Source organism: Mobula hypostoma, chromosome 5 (genome assembly GCF_963921235.1).
Source record: "Mobula hypostoma chromosome 5, sMobHyp1.1, whole genome shotgun sequence".
Taxonomy (NCBI): Eukaryota; Metazoa; Chordata; class Chondrichthyes; order Myliobatiformes; family Myliobatidae; genus Mobula; species Mobula hypostoma.
In genome coordinates, this window is record NC_086101.1 from 125,429,224 (window position 1) to 125,452,501 (window position 23,278).

At 39.9% G+C, this 23,278-nt stretch overlaps 1 protein-coding gene across 1 annotated transcript in view; it reads left to right on the forward strand.

The window, feature by feature from the left end:
* The window catches only part of dnah6 (dynein, axonemal, heavy chain 6), a 402,938-nt gene that overhangs the window by 164,884 nt on the left and 214,776 nt on the right, over window positions 1-23,278 (forward strand). Inside the window, exons 34-37 of the mRNA XM_063047640.1 lie at window positions 4,566-4,673; window positions 15,036-15,591; window positions 16,769-16,891; window positions 17,500-17,682. Of these exons, the coding sequence (XP_062903710.1) occupies window positions 4,566-4,673; window positions 15,036-15,591; window positions 16,769-16,891; window positions 17,500-17,682 (970 nt within the window). The remainder of the gene's footprint in view (window positions 1-4,565; window positions 4,674-15,035; window positions 15,592-16,768; window positions 16,892-17,499; window positions 17,683-23,278) is intronic.

Below are 23,278 nucleotides of genomic sequence, written 5' to 3' on the forward strand. Positions count from 1 at the left end.
AAACCGTAAGTCCGAAAAAGGCCACAGTAAGTAAATGCAATAGTCCATTCGATAAATGCAGAACCACAATATCATCCTCTGATTATCACCAACATTCATCGAAATAAAGGGAAATAAAGTAAGGCAGAGAGCCCTTCCCACCTGCCACAACGACCCACACAGCAATAAGCTGTTCATAGACTCCTTCTTGGCTGCGGTCAAGAAGAAAGCAGTTGGCACTAATCTCTTGCTCACCTTTTGTATCCGCCTCAATGTCTCAATCTTCTTTGATGCTTTAATTTGCGCTTAATGGATGCGTTGATCATGAAATGAAGTCGAAGTTCGGCTTGTGCTCTGGTTCAAAGGTTCTTCGTCTTGAAGCCGTCTGAGTATGCGCTCGCTTTCTAGAATCTTCTTGGAGACAGCAAAGCACCGGATTACTCAATCGATCTGCAAACTATAAATCGCAGGCTCTAGCAGTCCCAGAAACATATGTTAGGAGATAATCAGACATAAAAGAAGTGAAAAAAGGCCTTTTCGTGTGGTGTCTGGAAGACGTTGACTGAGGGAGCGTGGTACGCTGACATCATCTTGACTGGAATACATGATCTATCAATTTCATTAAGTCACACTCATTTATATTACTGCGGTGAGACACTCATATTTTCATCCACACTTTTGCACATGCAGGCCATCTAGCTGGGAGGGCGTGGTCCTCTGTAATCAGCACCTTACCAGGAGGAGGAGATGCCCAATCACAGACTGGACAAAATTTTTCTCATACACAAATCAAAAATGAATCCTGATTATTAATCCTTCCCCTTGGTACTGATTACTTTTAAACACATTTATCGACAGTGTGCTGTTCCTTTGCCACAAAGGTGTCTTGATCACAGGTTTTGTTTGCATTCCTCTCAGGTTTTGCTTCATGTTTCATCCTTTTACCCCCAAGTACCAGAGCCATCTGAGATGAAAAATGAGTAGAAAAATCAGGAGTAAATTGCCAAGGAAGATGATGTAAAAGACAAGCACAAAATATGTTTGTGCCTGGCATTCAATAGCACGATCTCCTTAGCATTACAAATGATGAACAAGATGGGTTGGAGGGGCTTGTATATCAGGGTAGATACCTGGCACTCGTGAGCTGCAGTAAGATGCGAGACTTCGAATATATAATTTGGAGCCTTATCAGAAAAAGTGTACATTTATGTTTGCCCTGAGAATTATCATCTAAATTAATTTATGGGAAGGATACAAGGGGTAACAATCCCACCATGCTATAGCCTCAGCTTCAGGGTGAGGAGTTAGTTCAAGAACTTCAGTTGATGGACCACTAAGTGTCTTATTGTTACTGGGTAATCTCACATAAATTCAATCAGAATTTTGGTCTCTGCTGCAGGGGAGCAGGCTTATCATCTTCATGAATGCTGTAATACCACAGTGCGCTGCTTGAAATTCTCACTGGGCAAAGAGATACTACTCTTGATCAGTTTCATATCAGCAATGACAGTAGTTCAGAAGAGATTCATTAGATTAACACCAGGAAGGAAAGGATTGACTTATGATGAAAGGTTTAGCAGGTTGAATCAATGCTAATACTGTAACACCTCCTAACCTATTTGTTGTCATGAATGGAGCAGGGTGACTTTCAAGTCTGTTTCTCTATTCCATAAAATTATAGCTGATCTGAATTTGGCCTCAACTCCTCCTTAGGTGAAGGGATATAAGATATACCTAGTGGGTATTGCTTTATTCATGGAGAAAGGAAGAAAGAAAAACTGAGCCAATGCCCTGTGATAACACAGAAGGCCACAGACAAGTAGGTTAGATAGAGAGTGGGTTGGAGAGTTAAAAATGAAGAACTGTCTGTCACTGTAAGTCTCCATTCTGGCATTCTGGTTTCCCAGCGTTTTGCAACATTTTACAATTCTTTGTCTTTGTTCTCATTTTCTACCTTCTATATTAACCATTGACCACTACACCTGCAACCATGGCTTCACGCTGTCAAGGTATTCTTTACACTTCTCCCCACCTCTTGTACAACTTCTTTCCCATTTTGGGCAATTGTTTCCCCTTTCATAGATGCAGGCTGACCTGCTGAGTGCTTTCAATATATTCTGTTTGTTTTGCAGCTATGGAGTTAGTGGGAGTTTGTGAGAGTTAGTGAATAGGGGAGAGTTGTGATAGGTCTATAAAGTCACCAGAGATTGGATTATATCTAGCACAAAGGACTACCATTATTCCTCAGGACTGTATTCTAAGTCTAACCACCACTTTATTACGGACATGGAACGACCACTCTCCGCTGAACATTGACGACTCCTCCGTATAGATCCTTAAGAGCATCAGATTTCTTGGTGTTCACCAGGCGGAGAATCTCACCTGGTCCCTCAACACCAGCTCCATAGCAAAGAAAGCCCAGCAGCATCTCTACTTTCTGTGAAGACTGAGAAAAGTAAATCTCCCACCCCCACTTCCTCACCACATTCTACAGAGGTTGTATTGAGAGCATCCTGAGCAGCTGTATCATTGTTAGGTTCGGAAATTGCACCATCTCGGATCGCAAGACCCTGCAGTGGATAGTGAGGTCAGCTGAGAAGATCATTGGGGTCTCTCTTCTCGCCATTACAGACATTTACACCACACGGTGCATCCGTAAAGCAAACAGTATTATGAAGGACACCATCCACCCCTCACAGAAACGCTTCTCCCTCCTGCCATCTGGCAAAAGGCACCGAAGTACTCGGGCTGTCACAACCAGACTATGAAACAGTTTTTTCCCCCAAGCCATCAGACTCCTCAATACCCAGAGCCTGGACTGACACCAACCTACTGCCCTCTACTGTGCCTATTGTCCTGTTTATTATTTATTGTAATGCCTGCACTGTTTTGTGCATTTTATGCAGTCCTGGGTAGGTCTGTAGTCTAGCGTAGTTTTGTGTTGTTTTATGCAGTTCAGTGTAGTTTTTGTATTGTTCATGTAGCACCATGGTCCCGAAAAACATTGTCTCGTTTTTGCTGTGTACTCTACCAGCAGTTATAGTCGAAGTGACAATAAAAAGTGACTTGACTTGACTTAATTACCTTATTAGCCACTTAATTAATTACCTTCCCTCCAGACAGTCAAATTTGACAAATGGCAAGTAACATTTGTACCACATATGGCAGATAATCTGCAACAAAGGAGTCGCCTGTCCTCTGGAGAGTCAGTGACATCACCATTCTAGAGATCAATAATAATTCCAAATTCAATAAGAGCAGCTAGATCTGATGCTAGGAAATTGTCATAGTGGTGTTTTAATTGACACATACTTATTATGGCTTTACTGTTACAGAAACCCCCACTCTCATCTCTCCTAATGCCCACCTCCAAATCCTTCTAACGAACCTTCTACTTTGATCTTCTTTTCAACCTTTTGTACAATCTATTTTACTGAACTCTACCAGATGATCCTAACCCTATCCTAAATAATCTTATTCAACCATTGTCCCCAGTACTTATGACTAATATCATGAGAGCCTTCCCCTTGTTGGGCCTCTCTATGTCTTTAACTTTCACCTTCTCTTTCTTGGTTCAGGATTCAGACTTCTTTCTTCAGTGCATTCCAGTAAGGTCTTCATGATAGGATTCAATGGCTTGGACTTCCCACGTCACCAAATTTTGCAGAGATGCCTTCCCATAGAAAATGTTTCTTGGCTGTCTGGCTGAATCTCACTAATTTACGTATTCAATTGCGGGCAACAGGGAAGGTTGATGCTATCATTATCTGGAATAGTTCAATATTCCTGGTGAAAAAGAAGGCAAGGAACATAGTTAAATAATAGGTATATTGTTATGGAAATCCAGCCCAAAAATAAAAGATACCTTGGTAGTGGATAGATGAGGTGATGGAGTAAAGAATAAGAAGTTCAAAACACAGCAAGCTGATAATGGATGCAAAATAACTATCGATAAAGATTACACAGCAAAATATTTAATGAACAAATATAAAATACATGATTTACTATGAATGGGAGTTATATAAATAAATGGTACTTGGAATTGGATTTTGGGTTAAAAGATTATGAAATTTTTTTGTTTTGATGTGATGATTGACGCCTAATGTGTTGTTGTATAAGTAAGAAGGGTAGGCGTAATAAGGTGTAGCTTCAGCCTACACCCTTTCAGTCTGTTTTAAAGAATATCTATTTTGTTGTTGTAATTTTGTCCTATGAAATCATCATTGAAAATGATGCTTTTTGTTATGTTTGTACTGACCGAAATAAATTTCATTCATTCATTCATTCATTTAAAATATGTTAATTAACAGAATTTAATTGTCATGTTTTCCTGAGTTTAGTCTCAAATCACACACATGCTCATGATTGGAACTATTTGAAGTCAGCACAATAAATGAAATCTTTGTCTTCGTTTAGTTGATATGGAAAGACGTTCCCTATAATGACCTGAACAGTAATATTTAACTGTATATGTGTTAATATTTTATTAGAATAAATAATGATTTGCACAAAATGCTGCTTTTGTTTATACAACATTTGAAGACATATGATAATTTAATGTTCTAACTACATTATTTTCTATTTAGGTCATTGAAGAGAGAGAATCCAGATTTGAATGAGGATGTTGTGCTGATCAGAGCATTAAGAGACTCTAATCTACCAAAGTTTCTGACAGATGATGCACTACTTTTTGCGTAATTATTAGATCTTTAAATATATTATTTACTGTCCTCTTAAATGACTTTTTTTGGAATGTGACACAATGTCATTAACATTTAGCAGTACTAATTCAGTGTATTCTTTGTGTTTTGCTTGTAGAGTTACATTAATAAGTGCCTAAAAATTAGATCTTATTCATTTTTGGCATTGCCCTTGATAGTTAAACAGAGTCAGGATACCACAGCTGCCATTCTCATTAATATTCTCATCACAAGGCACGTCCTGATGTAGAATACTGTGGAGACACTGACTGAAGTCATATAAGATCTTTGTTCCTTTGTTTAGAATGTGCTGAATTATTTAGTGCTTTCCACTACATGGCAGCAGGTCTAAAAGAGCTGAGAAGGTACCACCTCAAGCTGCTTGTGCCCTCATGAGTGGGATGATGCACTTGTGAGTAAGATTTCTACCCGTGGATAGTTCACAGTTCTCCAGGTGTAAAGGAATAATAGACTTCATCTACTTTCTGTTCTGCATGAACAGAATGATAACGCACATCAGCATCGTTCAATATTAGGGAAATGTTACATGTAATCAAATCACTCACCTATAGGAGCAGAAACATGGCAAATATAGAGTCCACCAGCCTCCCTGTGCCCCAAAAAGCCACCAGCTCTTCCCCAATATGTAATAGCTAATGAGCTGGTGCCCCACTTGATCTTATACACTGATTCTCAAATATGATCAATGAGGTGAGTGATGTTAACCTGATCCATCAGGAATGTAGGTACAACATTCTTGACCAATAACAATACATGCCACCTTCCTTCGTGAGGAGGTAGTCTAAGGTTCCCAGGACAGTCTGGCCACACCATGCTGAGAAAGACTGTCTATCCAAACCTTCCTTCCTTTGTAGTAGCCCTCTTATTGACCAGCATGGACAAGCTGTCTATCCAGGGCACTGGAGTAGTATACGTATGGCACCACATATCAACCACATCCCCTTGTGGGTACCAGGGTAGGCCTAGGGACTGCATATCCAGGAAGTGTCATTCAGCATCCAGGAAGTGTCATTCAGCATCCAGCAAGTGCCCAGCTTCACAACACTGTTTGGCATAGACACAGCTGTCTCAGAATACTATTCCTGCTCACACTTGCACCTTGCACCTTGTACTTGTACTCAACATATCACCTACACCTGCACTCTGTCAGGTGGGGAAATCATTAAGAGTCAGGACTTTCCTATTAAACAAATGGTACATAGGGAAATATCAGCATTAAAGCACTTACTCCACATGGGAATAGCTGGAATAGACTATACCCTCCCAGCTATTCCAAAACAGAATGCCAAAACCCAAGAAGCCAGATAAATTCCCCTATCGGTCTTTTTCTTTGTCAAAGCAATCAATATCAGTGGCATTACTTTCATGATGTAGTAAGGAGTCCTCATACAAATTCAGCAATCTGATTCGTTGGTCCAGTGTGGAAATTCAAACGCAAAGTCAAAAGTAAGGTCAGTAAGTGTGGAGAGAGCCAGCCTTGGATAACTTAGGAAATAAAAGATAGTATCAAATTAAAAGCTTGTGTACAAAGTCGCAAAGAGTAGTGGGAGACTGGAGGATTGGGAAAACTTTAAAAAGCAATAAAGGACAACTAAACAAGAACTAAGGAAAGGGAAGATAGAGTATGAAAGTAAAGTAACACAAAATATTAAAACAGATAGCAAAAGTTTTTATAAATACAGGTATATAAAGCGGAAGAGGGTGGCTAAAGTCAACGTAGGTCGCTTGGAAGAAGAGAAGGGGAAATTGATATTGGGTGATAAGGAAATGGCTGAGGCACTGAACGACTATTCTGTGTCATTCTTCACAGTGAGGACACATCTAGTATGCCAAAGAATGATGTTATGGATGAAATGGGAGGTGAGGACCTCGATAAAATCACTGTCAGATTTTAAGACATAGTCTTAAGAGATAGAGATAGACTAAAGAGATAGTGATGAGCAAACTAGAGGGCCTGAAGGCAGATAAGTTCCCTGGTCCTGATGGGATCCATCCCAGGGTGCTGAGGGAATTGGCAGAGGTATAGTAGACACGTTGTTAATCATTTACCAAAATTCTCTAGACTCTGGGCAGGTCCCGGCGGACTGGAAGACAGCAAATGTCATGCCACTTTTTAAAGAAGGATATAAGCAAAAGTCGGGCAACTATAGGCCAGTTAGCTTAACATCTGTAGTCGGGAAAATGCTTGAAGTTGTCATTAAGGAAGAAATAGTGAAACATTTAGAAAGGAGTAGTTCCATTAGACAGACACAGCATGGATTCAGAAAGACCAGGTCCTGTTTGACAAACTTACTGGAGTTCTTTGAGGACATAATGAGTGCAGTGGATAGAGGGGAACAGGTGAATGTCGTATACTTGGATTTCCAGAAGGTGTTCAATAAGGTGCCGCACAAGAGACTTATCAATAAGATACGGATGCATGGAGTCGGAGGAAGTGTATTGGCATGGATAGTGGATTGGTTAACCGATAGAAGGCAGAGAGTTGGTATAAATAGGTGTTTCTCCAGTTGACAGTTGGTGGTGAGTGGGGTGCCGCGGGGATCGGTGCTGGGCCCGCAGCTGTTTACCATTTGCATTGATGATTTGGAAGAGGGGACTGGGTGTAGCATAGCAAAATTTGCTGATGACACTAAACTGAGTGGAAAAGCAAATTGTACAGAGGATGTGGAGAGTCTGCAGAGGGATATAGATAGGTTAAGTGAGTTGGCCAAGGTCTGGCAGATGGAATACAACATTGGCAAATGCGAGGTCATCCACTTTGGAAGGAATAATAGAAGAGCAGATTATGATTTAATTGGTGAAAGATTGCAGCATGCTGTTGTGCAGAGGGACTTGGGAGTGCTTGTTCATGAATCACAATAAGTTGGCTTGCAGGTACAACAGGTTATTAAGAAGGCAAACGGAATGTTGGCCTTCATTGCTAGAGGGATTGAATTCAAGAGCAGGGAAGTCATGCTGCAATTACACAGGGTACTGGTGAGGCCGCACCTGGAGTACTGTGTGCAGTTCTGGTCTCCATACTTGAGGAAGGATATACTGGCTTTGGAGGCAGTGCAAAGGAGATTCACCAGGTTGATTCCAGAGATGAAGGGGTCAACCTATGAGGAGAGATTGAGTCGCCTGGGACTATATTCTCTGGAACTCAGAAGAATGAGAGGGGATTTTATAGAAACATACAAAATTTTGAAAGGGATAGATAAGATAGAAATAGAAAAGTTGTTTCCATTGGTAGGTGAGACAAGAACTAGGGGACATTGCCTCAAGATTCATGGGAGAAGATTTAGGATGGAGATGAGGAGAAACCGTTTTTCCCAGAGGGTAGTGAATCTGTGGAATTTTCTGCCCAGGGAAGCAGTTGAGGCTTCTTTACTAAATATAGTTAACATACAGTTAGATGGATTTTTACATAGTTGGGGAATTAAAGGTTATGGGGAAAAAGCAGGTAGATAGAGCTGAGTTTACGGACAGATCAGCCATGTTCTTATTGAATGGTGGGGCAGGCACGATGGGCCAGAATGCCTACTCCTGCTCCTATTTCTTATATATCACCAGGAATGTATCACAGGATCTCCTACCACAAATCAGCATCCACCATATTACCATTCTGTAACTCAGAGAGACACAAATGCACTTGCTTCTGATTAGTCACTGGGTATTTAGAAAACACAAAAAACAACAGAACTACCAAGATTCCCCCAGAAACTCAATTCTTTCTGAAATGTGGGCATCTCATATCTGGAATAAAGTTGCCCAGATTTCTACCCTATCAACTCAAATTTCATATGGTCAGTATGAAATTGGAGTCATCCCTAAAGCCAATTACTTGGGAAACAAGACACAAAGTAACAGATTAAGACATAGTAAACACGTAACAGATTAAGAAAACAAGAAATCAAGCAACTGACCAAAAAAACCTTAATGAGTAAAACCCAGGCTGTGCGCCTCTTCCTTAAAATTTCATATGGAACTAGAAAAACTGCATTAACAGACATTAATTTCTCACAGAGAAATAGCACACTTATCAGAAAACAAATTAAAAGGATAATGCAACTGGGCAGGGCTCAACACATTCACAGAGTCTCTTAAGGCAAAGTCCTCACACACACAAAAGCAAACTGACGTGTGGTTACACTTCACATTTCTCCGCATTCAAATTATACACACTCTATTTGCAGGGAAGAGTATGCAGGTCAAATGACCTCTCCCTGTGAGGATGAGGTGCAAATGTGCTAACCACTCCCCGATACCAACTGCTGCTGAACATTAACAACAGGAATTCTGCAGATGCTGGAAATTCAAGCAACACACATAAAAGTTGCTGGTGAACGCAGCAGGCCAGGCAGCATCTCTAGGAAGAGGTGCAGTCGACGTTTCAGGCCAAGACCCTTCGTCAGGACTAACTGAAGGACTGTAACCATATGTCCTATCATTCCAGAAGTTAATTCAATATCCTCAGGCAGGTTAACACTCGCTGTATAATTCTGTGATAAGGTCCAACTGGCATAGAACTTTAGTACCCTCCTCTACAGTGCTCCATTCTGTTTGGTGTTTTAAGTGCCATTCAGAAACAGTGGGATACCGAAATTTAATCGTAGTCATTACTGAACCTAGAGTGATACATTATGCTCTGGGGAAGCATGCATCATTCTCAGGGCATTATTGATCACATGTTGAGAGGATAGGCTCCCTAAAGAACCCATAATTCTGTTAGATAGGATCACTCCTGTACCCTCCTCATCCCATAACCTCAATAACCAAAAGGCTTCCCAGCCTTTTGTCTGTTCCTATCCCCTAAACTTGCTAATTCCTTAGTGGAAAATTCTCTGATCTCTGTTGTCTTGAAGAGGTCCATTACACCATCCCTTACATATTCCTGATCCTCCTCCCTCTCCTGAGAGGAAGAAATTGCAGGCCAATGCCACTCATGTTGTGTGTAGGAACGCATGATCACTGGCCTGGCCCATACTGTTTGGGGTACATTGGAGAGGGTGATCATTTTGAGGATTAAACTGAGGGGCCCATACTACCCTCTCTTCATCAATTTTATCATCCAGCCTGACATCTCCATTAACCAACCCCACTGTAGGATCATCACCCCACCTTATCATGGCTTGTACCTTAACAGGGTTGGGCTGCCAACCTGCTTGATGCACAGCATCTAAGTGCTGTAGCTTTATTAGTTGACAAGCTATCTCTATATTCTCACCCTCTAACTTTGCAGCTCGAGTCTGGGCCATCAATAATGATTCTTTCAGAATAATACAACACTAACAGATTTTCCAATTCATTCTTATGACTCGCTGTTGGTTTATGCTGATATCTTACAATCACTGCAAACAGCCAGAAACCATCCCATCGGCTGTCCTTTCTCTTGAGAAAACCCAACGATTTAAGTATGGAAACAATGTGGTGTCGCATTTCAACCCTTGTGAAATCTAACTGGTCTGACCAATTTACTGGCATTCCATAACCCATAGGAGATTAGCAAGACTTCCAAAGTCTTATTATCTGTCCATCTTGGTACTCTGCATCTCTCATATGAGGGTTCCTCTCTTTTAATTAACCTTTCAAAGAAATGTATTTCTGCTCAAATAACAAGGCCCTGCTCGCAGCACAAAATGTAACATTGAATTAGGTTCATGAGGCTGGCGAGTGAGACAGAAAACACTGACTGCTAAAAAAAATGTTAATCATTTATTTACAACAGTAAAAATTCGACGAATCATTCATTTTCTCCAAGTTACAGAAACAACAAAGCTGAATATTCAACAAATATACTTCGCTAAAAGTCCTTGCAGAGCATGCCTTTGCAATGGTTATGTGTACTGCTGGCCTTAAACAAAGGAAGAGAGAGCAAGCCCTTTTCCACGTATTATTTTATACCCGGGATATTTGAAACTGGACACCTATTGCTAACCAAGAGGAAAAGCAGCTGCAGTTTCTAAACTAACTATTCACAACAAAGCAACTTTCGACAGGCAGGATAAGCCACCTCACCACTCCCCACAACCCACACAGAAGAGGGTATTTGGGGCTCTTACGTCTTTTCTGTCATTTATTTCTTGGGGTTTTTCTTCTGTTTTTGAGGATTGCTGCAGAGAGTAAGAATTTGAGTTTTGAACCATTTTCTATCCAGTCTCCTGAATTACCTTGTTTACAGTCTGCAGCCAATCATGATTTCAGCATCACCTTTCACCATGGCCTTTCAGAAGTATGCTCACCTATGCCCCATAGATCTGGCAATCTTTGAGTTCTTGACTTCATCTTCAATTTGCCTTATGCAGCAGTTTGAAGCCATGAAGGGGTGAACCTTCCCATATGTTATTACGTGTATTTGTGTTACTCTAAAGGAAAGAAAGCACTATTTTTGCAGCTGGACTGTAGCCACAAAGGGATAATTCCTCTAGGACATGCTGATTCACAAAAGAAGCAATTAAACTTGAAAAGCATAAGAATGTTTTCTTTAACCATTATTTGTAATGATTTGATTGTATATACAGTACTCTGCAAAAGTCTTAGGCACACATATATAGCTAGGGTGCCTAAAATTTTTGCATGCACAGTTTGTCAACATGGAGCAGAGAGCAAGTATGTAAATCTGGCGGGAGCAGAGGATGATAGGAATGGTGAGGGAGAGGTGTGGGTCAGGTGGCAGAGAAGGAGTGCCAGGGGCAGGGGTGACTTAGGTGCAGACTCCTGGCAAGGTAATCTGATCCCAAAAAATTGGTTTATTGATCATTACAGAATGTCTCTCTGGTGCCTCCTGTTCCTTCCCCTCTCCCTGCTCACTTCCCATTCTCAGTCCATAATAGAGACCTATATCAGAATCAGGTTAATCATCACTCACATATGTCATGAATATGTTTTTGTTGCAGCAGCAGGACATGCAATACATGAAACTGCTACAGAACTGTGCAATGGTCTGAGTACCTTCACTATATATATGTACCTCAGACTTTTACACAGTACTTGTCTTTCTTTCATTTATTTTAATGTATTTTCAAGACACACCACCATTAAAATTTATTTTCATTTAGTACAAATTATATACTTAATATCACAGTAATAAATCACACTGTTGTGCAGCTGCTGTTATTGCTGCACACATAGTCATGGCTCACCTAAAAAGATTGCTAATAACATGAATTTCATGTTAATATGTTTAAACTACTTATTGATTGTTTTAATACAGTACATGAAACTTTCCACTTATCCCTAGTGAATTGAATAATTCTATAATATTCATACTTGTATTAAGCAGCCAATTTGTTGCAGCATTGATTGCATCTGACCCTCTCTCTTTTCCTAAAGAGAAGTTGATTACTAACCTATGAATGTTATCCCCAACTACATGCTTGTGCAACAGCATTGTGGCTATCTTCGAGGAAAGGACTCCTATGAGCGGCAGAGAAATTTAATAAATATAACTTATCTAGGATGCTCCATTAAGAAATGAGCAATATTATGTGAAAGAACCAATGTAAAAATGATCCCATGTGCAGAAAAGTGGAACACAGCACTGCACATTGTAGAAAAGCGGCACACAGCAGTTCCACTTGATCAGATCACACTGCTGTGTTCCACTTTTCTGCACATGGGATCATTTTTACATCACAATTCAACAGACATGTCCTAAGTCTTTGAAATCCTCAGTTGGTTCAATGGTTTAGTGTCAACCTCAGTTGGGGTTTAAGGAGGAATTTCTCAAAGATGCTTGTGTACTTTACTAGCTTGAAGTATTGGTCCCTCAAGTATCTCGCTAGCTATTGAATGTGCATTACTCTTATTTGCCAATCCTTCAATAATGTCTAAGGATGAGGTCTCAGGGTACTTGGAGGCACATGATAAAATAGACCAAAGTCTACATGGTTTCCTGAAGAGAAATCTTACCTAAGAAATCTCTTGGAATTCTTTGAGGAAATAATAAGCAGGATAGACAAAGGAGAGTTGGTAGATGTTGTGTACGTGGATTTTCAGAAGGCCTTTGACAAGGTGCTGCACGTGAGGCTGCTTAACTAAAAAAGAACCTATGTTTAGTATAGGAGCAGAGAGGTCTTTCTGCAGTTGTACAGGGCCCTGGTGAGACCACATCTGGAATATTGTGCACAGTTTTGGTCTCCAAATTCGAGGAAGGACATTCTAGCTATTGAGGGAGTGCAGCGTAGGTTCACGAGGTTAATTCCTGGGATGGCGGGACTGTCACATGCTGAAAGATTGGAGTGACTGGGGTTGTATACACTGGAATTTAGAAGGATGAGAGGGGATCTGATTGAAACATATAAGAATATTAAGGGATTGGACACGCTAGAGGCAGGAAACATGTTCCCGACGTTGGGGGAGTCCAGAACCAGAGGACACAGTTTAAGAATAAGGTGTAGGCAATTTAGAACGGAGTTGAGGAAAAACTTTTTCACACAGAGGGATGTGGTTCTGTGGAATGCTCTGCCTCAGAAGGCAGTGGAGGCCAATTCTCTGGATTCTTTCAAGAAAGAGTTAGATAGAGCTCTTGAAGATAACGGAGTGAAGGGATATGGGGAGAAGGCAGGAAAAGGGTACTGATAGTGGATGATCAGCCATGATCACAGTGAACGGTGGTCCTGGCTTGAAGGGCTGAATGACCTACTCCTACGCCTACTGTCTATTGTTAATACAGGAAAGATATTAATATGGATAACGGATTGGCTGATTGGCAGGAGGCAAAGAGTGGAAATAAAAGGAGACTTTTCTGGTTGGCTGCTGCTGACCAGTAGTGTTTAGTGTCAGTGTTGGGAATGCTTCTTTTTATGTTATATGCCAATGATTTGGATAGCAGAATTGTTGGCTTTATGACTAATTTTGTGGACAATACGAAGATAGGTGGAGGGACAGGTAGTGTTGAAGAAGCAGGGAGGCTGCAGAAGAAATTAGACATATTAGGAGAATGAGCAAAGTAATGACAGTAGAATACTATGTTGGGAAGTGTATTGTCATGCACTTTGGTTGAAGGAACAAAAGCAGAGACTATTTTCTAAATAGGCAGAAAATTCAAAAATCCAAGGTGCACAGTGACTTGGGAGTCCTCATGCAGGATTCCCATTAAGGTTAACTTACAGGTTGAGACAGTGATAAGAAAGGCAAATGTAATGTTAGCATTCATGTTGAGAGAACTACAATATGAAAGCAAGGCTGTAATGCTGAGCCACTGGTGAGGCCTCACTTGAAGTATTGTGCGCAGTTTTGGGCCCCTTATTTAAGAAGGGATCCATTGGCATTGGTGAGGGTCAGTGAAGGTTCATGATAATGATTCCAGGAATGAAAGAGTTATTGTATGAGGAGCATTTGATGGCTCTGGGCCTGTACTTGCTGTAATTTTGAAGAATGAGGGGAGGATCTTATTAAAAGCTATTGAATGTTGAAAGGTCTTGATAGAGTAGATGTGGAGAGGATGTTTCCTGTGGTGGGGAATCTAGGACCACAGGGCACAGCCTTGGAATAGAGGGACATCCATTTAGAACTGAGATGAGTAGAAATTTCTTAAGCCTGTGGGTGGTGAATTGTGGAACTCATTGCCACAAGTGGCTGTGGAGGCCTGGTGATAGGCTCTTTGTTAGTCAGTGTTGAAAGGTTTGCAGGGAGAAGGCAGGAGAATTGGGTTGAGAAGGAATATAGATCAGCCATGATGAAATGGTGGAGCAGACTCAATGGGCTGAATGGCCTGATTCTGCTCCTATTTCTTCTGGTCTTAGGGTGTTCTAGTCTAGCCAGTATTGATAAATGGTATTCCAAGAGGACCCCTCACCGTCAGAGCTGAGCAAAATGTACTTTCTGCCAAAATTGCAATTTGTTAAACATCGTACCCTTCATTAGGAAATAGACATAGTTGATTTCAACCCATATTCATGCTACAAGTTCAGGAAATCACTCACTGAAGTATTATATATTCTGCAGATTGTTTTTCAAGATATCAAGACATAAATTTTCTGGACACTCAGCTGATTATTGGCTAAAATGTATTAAGAAGGTTTCTAATACAGATAAAATCAGTTTGTATGAATTGGGGACTATGACTATGTTTGTGGTTAGGAGAAACATCCCTAGTTGAGGACTACCCTGACTAAGTACCATCAAAGCCTTGAGAGCATTGATCTATTTTCTGATAAATAGCACACTGGGGAAAACATCAACTTACACTCAGGTGTGTCTTCTGCTCCTATCTCCATTACTGGTGTATAACAAAAAGCTGCAGATTGAGATCCAGTTTCCACACAAATGCATCTTAGATTTATTGAATAAAATACCTTCATATGATCAGATTGGAATGGATTATAATGATATTTTTTTCTTCTTTTCCTTCAGTGGAATCCTTTCAGACTTATTTCCAGGAGTTGTTATTCCAGATCATGATTACGGTTCATTCCAACAAACAACTGTTGATGTGATGCTTAATCGGGGCCTGCAGGCTGTCCCAGCAATGATTGTAAAGGTGATACAATTATATGAGACCATGATTGTACGGCATGGCGTTATGCTGGTTGGGCCTACTGGAAGTGGCAAAACAACGGTTTATCAGATTCTGGCTGATACTCTAGGAACCCTGCATAAAGCTGGTGAGACAAACCCAAACTATCAGCCTGTAAAAACATATATACTCAATCCCAAATCAATCACAATGGGAGAATTGTATGGAGAGGTAAACAACACTACAATGGAATGGAAAGATGGCCTTATGGCACTCAGTGTTCGTGCAGCAGTAAATGATGACACTCAGGAGCACAAGTGGATTATCTGTGATGGGCCAGTTGATGCACTGTGGATTGAGAATATGAATACAGTACTTGATGATAACAAAATGCTGTGTCTCGCAAACAGTGAACGGATTAAACTCACTCCTTATATTCATATGATGTTTGAGGTAGGTAATTCTAAAATGGTTAATTATTTTATTTAGAGATACAGCACTGAACTGGCCCGTTGGCTCAATGATCCACAATGCTCGGTAACCCACCTATTTAACCCAAGACTAATCACAACAATTTACAATGAACAATTAATCTACTAACCAGTGTGTCTTTGGAATGTGGGATGAACCTGGAGCACCAGGAGGAAGCCCATGTGTGCATGGGGAGGATATACAAACTCCTTACATACGGTATCAGAACTGAACTCTGAACTCAGAACATTACCCTCCCCACCCCCCGTGTTAACCACTATGCTACTATGGCATTTTGAATTAATTATGCATATTGGGCCTTCCAGAATTTCAACAACAAAATTTCTTACCTGCTATCTTTAACAATTGTTCAGAAGTTGATCGTAAAAATGTCTGCTGCTTTAGTTTCAAACGTATTGAAGTGAATTGGTAATTGTATTTTAAACTTTATGAAATATTTAATTATCAAATCTAAGTTGATCTATAAAGTTTATGCTTTATAAACATGTAATTTCTAATGGTCATGTGGGAAAGGAGGTCTGTTGCAGGAATACAGCATCCATCATCAGGACCCCTGATGAGATAGTGAAAAAATGCGTGGTGAAAATTCTCTTTGGCATTGAAACAATAATGTGACTCATGAAGCAGACATTTAGTCTATTAGGTATTGTGACACCCCAGCAGAACAATCCAATTAATCCCGTTTCCCCTTTCTTTATTTCTTTATACCCTACAACTTTCCTCTCTGAGCTGCCCATCAACTTTCCTGTCTTTCATAACTAACCTATATCAAGGCTAATTTAGAACAGAGAGTTAAACCTCTAAGCACACCTTGGCCATGGGAAGTAAGAAAAGAATCTAATGTGGTCAAGGAAAAATCATGCATGCTTTGTGCAAATAGCCTAGGTGGCTCTGTGATGAACTCTACCAGCCACTACTTTCATTTTATATTGAAATAGTCTACCTGTAGTTTTTAAATGGTTAGTAGAGTCCTTTTCATTTGTGTAAAGTGTGTCACACAAAATATGATGCAAGTATACAGTATAAATATTTGGAAGTATTCACAAATTGCAGAACCCAGTTATTGTTGGTGTATTGTTATTGATTACTAGGATTGAATTTAGCTAATCTATGGCAAAATATTTTTGTTGCTTTCCAGGTACAAGACTTAAAGGTGGCCTCACCTGCCACTGTTAGCAGGTGTGGAATGGTATATATTGATGCAGAGGAACTCAAATGGATGCCATATGTGAACACATGGATGAATCGCATTTCAGATAATGTAAGCTATAATATTCATAAATTGTGGTTTAGATGTTATGGAATGAAGTTGATTTATTAAGTATGTTACCTTGTACAATAGGACAGGTCTTCTGATATGACAGGTTTGCTGGTTATCAATGCTCTGGGCTACAATTTCCTTCCATTGTTGTCTGAGGCAAAGCTATGGCCTTAAAAAATAGCAAATCTGGGGTGGTATTTTATAATCGAAAAATTTCAGATGAGCTTCATGATTGAGGATTGCTCTTGGTCTTCAGGTTCTCAGTGACATAGTGCACGATGATGGCACTGTGCAGTAGTTTTTCCAGTAAAATTACTTTTTGGATAGTTAGTTTTTTGTTACATATTTTGCAAGTGTATGATATTGGTAACGTTCAGCGGCATGCCTAGGCAAGCTGGAGGTATAGTTATCGGTTATTGTTCTTTGGCTACTTTTTGAAATAACTTAATCTTCTGTAACTATATTTACAATATTCATTTTCCTTAGTTAATTCATATTGAAGTGTTTGGTGTAGTAGTTAATTCGGGATACTTAAGGTATTGGGGACTTTGGTTATTTCGCTGAATGTTAATATCTATGAACTGAAGAAAAAATTTACTTTTATTCAGCTAACACTTGAATCAAAGCAGCACCTAATGGGACTTTTTGAAAGTTGTGTTGAAAATGGGTTGCACTTTGTCACCAAGAAATGCACACAGGGAATCCCACAGGTTGACATTAGCAAGGTCACTACTCTCTGCTGCCTTCTTGAATCTCTGCTTCTGGGAAAATATGGTCCGGATCTCAGTATGGTAAGTGAAATATGTCTTATCATTGGTGTAAAGATTTACTTGATGTAAGCAAATATATGTGTATAAACCATTATCGCTAATTTGTTGTATCTTTTACAAATATACAGGTAGATTGAAAATGAACTATTTTTGTGTTTTGTTATTAGTAAGAGATATAATCTTTACATTACGAAGTATCGGCTCATGGAGGTTTTAGTTAATCTATCATTTTAAGCCAATTGGTATCTAATTATAGTAGAATGGGAAATTATAATATATTGTACATGTGCTAGCATGTACATTATATTAAACCCATGGTGTAACCTTTATTTTTATTTGTAATGTACAGCAGGAGACTTGAAAAAAAACAGACATATAGACTCAGTGGCAACTTTATTAGGTAGACCTGTACACCTGCTTATTAATGCAAATATTTAATCAGCTAACCACATGGCAGTAACCCAATATTGAAAAGCATGCAAACATGAGGTTCAGTTGTTGTTCAGACCAAATATCAGATTGGGAAGAAATGTGATCAAAATCACTTTTACTGTGGAATGATTGTTGCTGCCAAACAGGGCAGTTTGATTATCTCAAGGTTCAAAGTACATTTATTATCAAAGTATGTATGCAGTATACATCTCAGATTCATCTCTAGACAGCCACAAAACAAAGAAAACCATGGTAGCTGTTCAAAGAAAAACATCAATGCCTCTGCGTGCAACAAAAAAGCAAATTGTGCAAAATCAGCTAAGTGCCAGATCGCTCAATCAATCTTCAAACTGTAAATCGTTGGCTCTCGCAGTACCTGAAAGCACATTTAAAATAAAAAGAAAGCATAAAAGAAGTGAAATAAACAGTTTTGTGGACTATCTGGAGATGTCGCCCGAGATAGCATTGTTCGCTGGTGCCATCTTGATCAGAAACTGCTGATATCCTGGAATTTTCACACAAAATAGTCTCCTGAGTTAACAGAGAAAGCTGCAAGCACAAAACAATATCCAGTGAGAGGCAGTTTTGTGGGCAAAATCGGCTTGTTAATGAGAGAGGTCAGAGGAGAATGGCCAGACTGCTTCAAGCTGACAAGGAGGCAACAGTGACTCAACTATCCATCTGTACAACAGTGGTGTCTAGAAGAGCATTTCTGAACACAAAGCACATCAAACCTTGAAGTAATGGACTATAACAGCAGAAGACTATGAGCATATGTTCATTAGCCACTTTATTAGGTACAGAGCATACCTAATAAGGTCACTACTGAGTGTAGATCCCAAAGATTCTTACAGTTAGGGAACAGCTTTACATTGGTGGTGATTACTTGTTAAGTCAATGGGTCATTCTTAGAGATATAAAATTCAAAGCATATTGAGAATACAATCCATGATTTATTTCCCTGAAAGGGAAAGTAAACCAGTGAGTATCTGTGCATCAGTAAGGCAATCAAGCTTTTTTCTATGTCTTCTTAGGCCATGCCACAAGTTCATTCTTGACTAACTTCACTACAGTTCTAGGTTTCTGAGATGGCTGATTAGAAAAATGTTGGGTCATAGGCATTACTACATGTGAGGTTGAAAGTTCTTTATAAGACATGAGGATGGGTGGTGTTGGAAGTTAGCACATTGCCCATTGATTGCATAAGGATTCTGATGCTTCTGAAGAAGAGATTTAATGCTTTCAGAGCTTTGCTTGATGTTCTTTCTCTATTTTATTTAGGTCAAGGACTTTCTTGATTTAGTGAGATTGTCATATTTTTCTTAGAGAATTTGAGAACATCCTTGAACATTTATTTTATTTTTCTTGTAATCCGTTACCATGACAATGTTCAGAGTAGAGTAGCTAGTATCAGGCATGGAAGAGGGTATTGTTGGCATCATAGATAGTTGAGTATAATTAGAGCCTTGATACAGGGTTGTTGGACTGGCAGCTGACTCTGATTAGATTCACTACTCCTGCCAGTGGATAGGGAAGACTTTGCAGAGATTTTAGATCCTGGGTTCTTCTCCCATGCTCTGAAAAGCTTGTAGCAATCGTCTATCACTCAGAAGAATACAAAAGGATGGGAATTATTATTGCCTAGTAGATCAAGCTAGATTTGAGGTCTTATTATGGCAAAAATAAACTTATACTGTAACGTAGCATGAGTAGAATATCCCAAATTCTGTGTTTGATATCATTGTGTTTTACTGCTTGCCTGCGTCAGCTGGGAGTTACTGGTTGTCAATTGAAATTCGTTAATCATTCTATATGAATGATATTTATGAACTTTACACTCAAGTATTTGCTCACTATAGTTCCTAAGCTTCTTTGAACTTCCCAATGAAAGCAAAATAAGTAAAAGAAAGTAAACAATGGTAATTAAAGGAGCATGGCAGGGTACATATGATGGTGCTGTCAACCTACAGTGATGTTTTTCAGGCAGTCCAGAAAACTGCTAGATACCCAGGATTCTCAAAGAAGTGTCTGAAAAGATTGTGAAGGCATTAGTAATGATAATTTAAGAATTACTAGATTCTGCAATGGTTCTGGAGGACTGGAAATTTGCAAATGTCACTCCACTCTTTAAGAAAGGAGGGAGGTAGAAGAAAGCAAATTATAGGCCAAATAGGCTAACTTCAGAGGTTGGGAAGATGTTAGAGTCCTTTATTAAAGATGAGAAGATAAAATAGACCAAAATCAACATGGTTTCCTTAAGGGGAAATCTTGCCTGACAAACCTGTAGGAATTCTTTGAGGAAGTAACAATCAGGATAGACAGAGCAGAGTCAGCGGATGCTGTATACTTAGATTTTTAGAAGGCTTTTGACAAAGTGTTGCACATCATACTGCTTAACAAGAAAAGGACATATAGTATTACAGGAAAAATGCTAGCATGGATAGAAGATGGACTGGCTGGCAGGAGGCAGAGAGTGGGAATAAAAGGGGCCTTTTCTGGTTGGCTGCCAGTGATTGGTAGTATTCCAAAGGGTTGATGTTGGGACTGCTTCTTTTCTTGTTATATGTCAATGATTTGGATGATGGAATTGATAGCTTTTTGGCCGAGTTTGCAGACTAAACAAAGATAGGTAGAGGAGCATGTAGTGTTAAAGAAGCAGGAAATCTGTAGAAGGACTTGGATAGATTGGGTGAATGGGCAAAGAAGTGGCAGATGGAATATAGTGTTGGGAAGTGTATTTTCACGTACTTTGTAAGAAAGAATGAATGCATAGACCATTTTCTAAATGGGGCAGAAATAAAAAAAATCAGTGGTGCAAAGAGATGTGGGGTTTCTCGAGCAGAGTTCCCTAAATGTGAACTTGCAGGTTAAGTCAGTGGTAAGGAAGACAAATGCAATGCTAGCATTCATTTCAAGAAAACTAGAATACAAAAGCAAGGATGCACAGTGCCTTAAAAAAATATTCAACCCCCATCCCTTGTTCACTTAAATTAGTATTACAACCATGGATTTTCATCAATTTAACTAAGAAATTTTATTTGTGAATCGAATGCTCCTTTTTCCACAGTGGGGGCCAAAAAATGAAAATAGTAAAGCATGAAAAACTACAAATTCAAAAACTGATATGTCAGCAGTTCAAAAGTATTCATCCCCCTTTGCTCAGTAGTTAGTTGAACCACTTCTCACAGCTATTAAAGCCAGTAGTCTTTTTGGATAAATCTCTATTAGTTTTTGCACTTTGGATGTTTGTTGGTCTTCGTAGTGCGTGGTTATTTGCAAATACTATTATCTTTCTTTATTTTGTGGGTGCCTGTAAGAAGATGAATCTCGAAGTTGCATATGGTATACATATTTGCATTCTTTCAATACCTAAATGGCATAATGCATACTTTGGTCATTTGTTCCTCCACCTCAACTTTTTGTATCTAGGTGACCCAGAGGCATTTCATTCTTTCAGCCTGCAGCACATAATATAGAATTTAGCCAATTAATAATCTTTTTGCCAAATCATAACTGAAAATTCTGTAAAAGCGCATCAGGCAGCATCTGTTAAAAGAAAATAGAGTTAACATTTCCAGATCAGAGATCATTCATAGGAATGAGTATTGGGCACATGGCCATATTTCAATGTCTGTTGACATTAATTCAAAATAACTAACTTATACCGCTGGAGAATCTCAGCAGGCCAGGCAGCACCTATGCAAAAAAGTAAGTAGTCAACATTTCAGGCTGAGGACTGGAAAAAAACGGTGAGAAGTCAGTGTTAGAAATTGGGGGGAGGGGAGGAAGAAGTGGCAGGTGATAGGTGAAACCGGGAGTGGGGGAGAAGTGAAGTAAAGAGCTGGAGAGTTGATTGGTGAAAAAGGTAAAGGCATGGAGAAGGGGCAATCTGGTAGGAGAGGATGGAAGACCAGGGAAGAAAGGGAAGGGGGAGGAGCACCAGAGGGAAGAAATGGGCAGTTAAGGAGATAATGGGAGGGGGGCAGTTACTGGAGTTTGATAAATAAATAATCGTGCCATCAGGTTGGAGACTACCCAGATGGAATATAAGGTGTTGCTCCACCAACCTGAGAGTAGGCTCATGTGGCAGTAGAGGAGGCCATGGACTGACATGTTGGAATGGATATGGGAAATAAAAATGAAATGGGTGGCCACTGGGAGATAGAAACATATAAAATCTGCAGCACATTACAGGCCCTTCAGCCCACAATGTTGTGCCAATCCTGCTTTTTCTGTTGGACGGCGCATAGGTCTGTCCGATATACAGGAGGCTACATTGGGAGCACTGGATACAGTAGATAACCCCAAGAGACTCACAGGTGAAGTGTCGCCTCACCTAGAAGGGCTGTTTGGGGCCCTGAATGGTAGTGAGGGAGGAGGTGTAGGGGCAGGTGTGGCACTTGTTCCACTTGCAAGGATAAATACCAGGAAGGAGATCAGTGGGGAGGGATGAATCGAGGAGGGAATCACATAGGGAGTGATCTCTGCAGTTTGCAGAAAGTGGGGGGGGGGGCGGAGGGAAAGATGTGCTTGTTGGTGGGATCCTGTTGGAGATGGCGGAAGTTACAGAGATTTATGCGCTAGTGTTTGTGAACCTTTACCATGTGATTGATTAATATTTCATTTTCACACCATTAAAATTGTAATGTCTACTTCTGATATTCAGGCATGCTGAGCGTGAGACTATAATGATGTGCACATTAAAAATACAGGTGAATGTAGCTCAGTGCTCACTTTTCTTTAGAATATTAGATAATCTCTGCATTGAATCTACAAGTATGGTATAGTACACCTCTAATGACCACTTTGATAACTTTTAATCACATTTTCTCATAGCTGAAGTCATCATCCCTCGATTATCTCCAAACTCCTGCTTCTCTTGTGACATTTGTGACATTTTTAAGGAACAATTTGAAACTGGAAGTACATTTTGCCTGTATTAACTGTATCCATAATTCCTTGGTTCCCCCATGCCACTTCTACATGGATGTATGAAGTGTCACTTTGAACACTGGAGTTAAAGCTATGGGTTGTGTTTATCATCACACCGATTGACTTTAAGGCATCTGTTAGTCTTGTGAGACCATGGATCTGCACCTGGAAAGTCTTCACTCTCCAGGGCGCAGGCCTGGGCAAGTTTGTATGGAAGACCAGCAGTTGCCCATGCTGCAATGTTGTCCAAGGG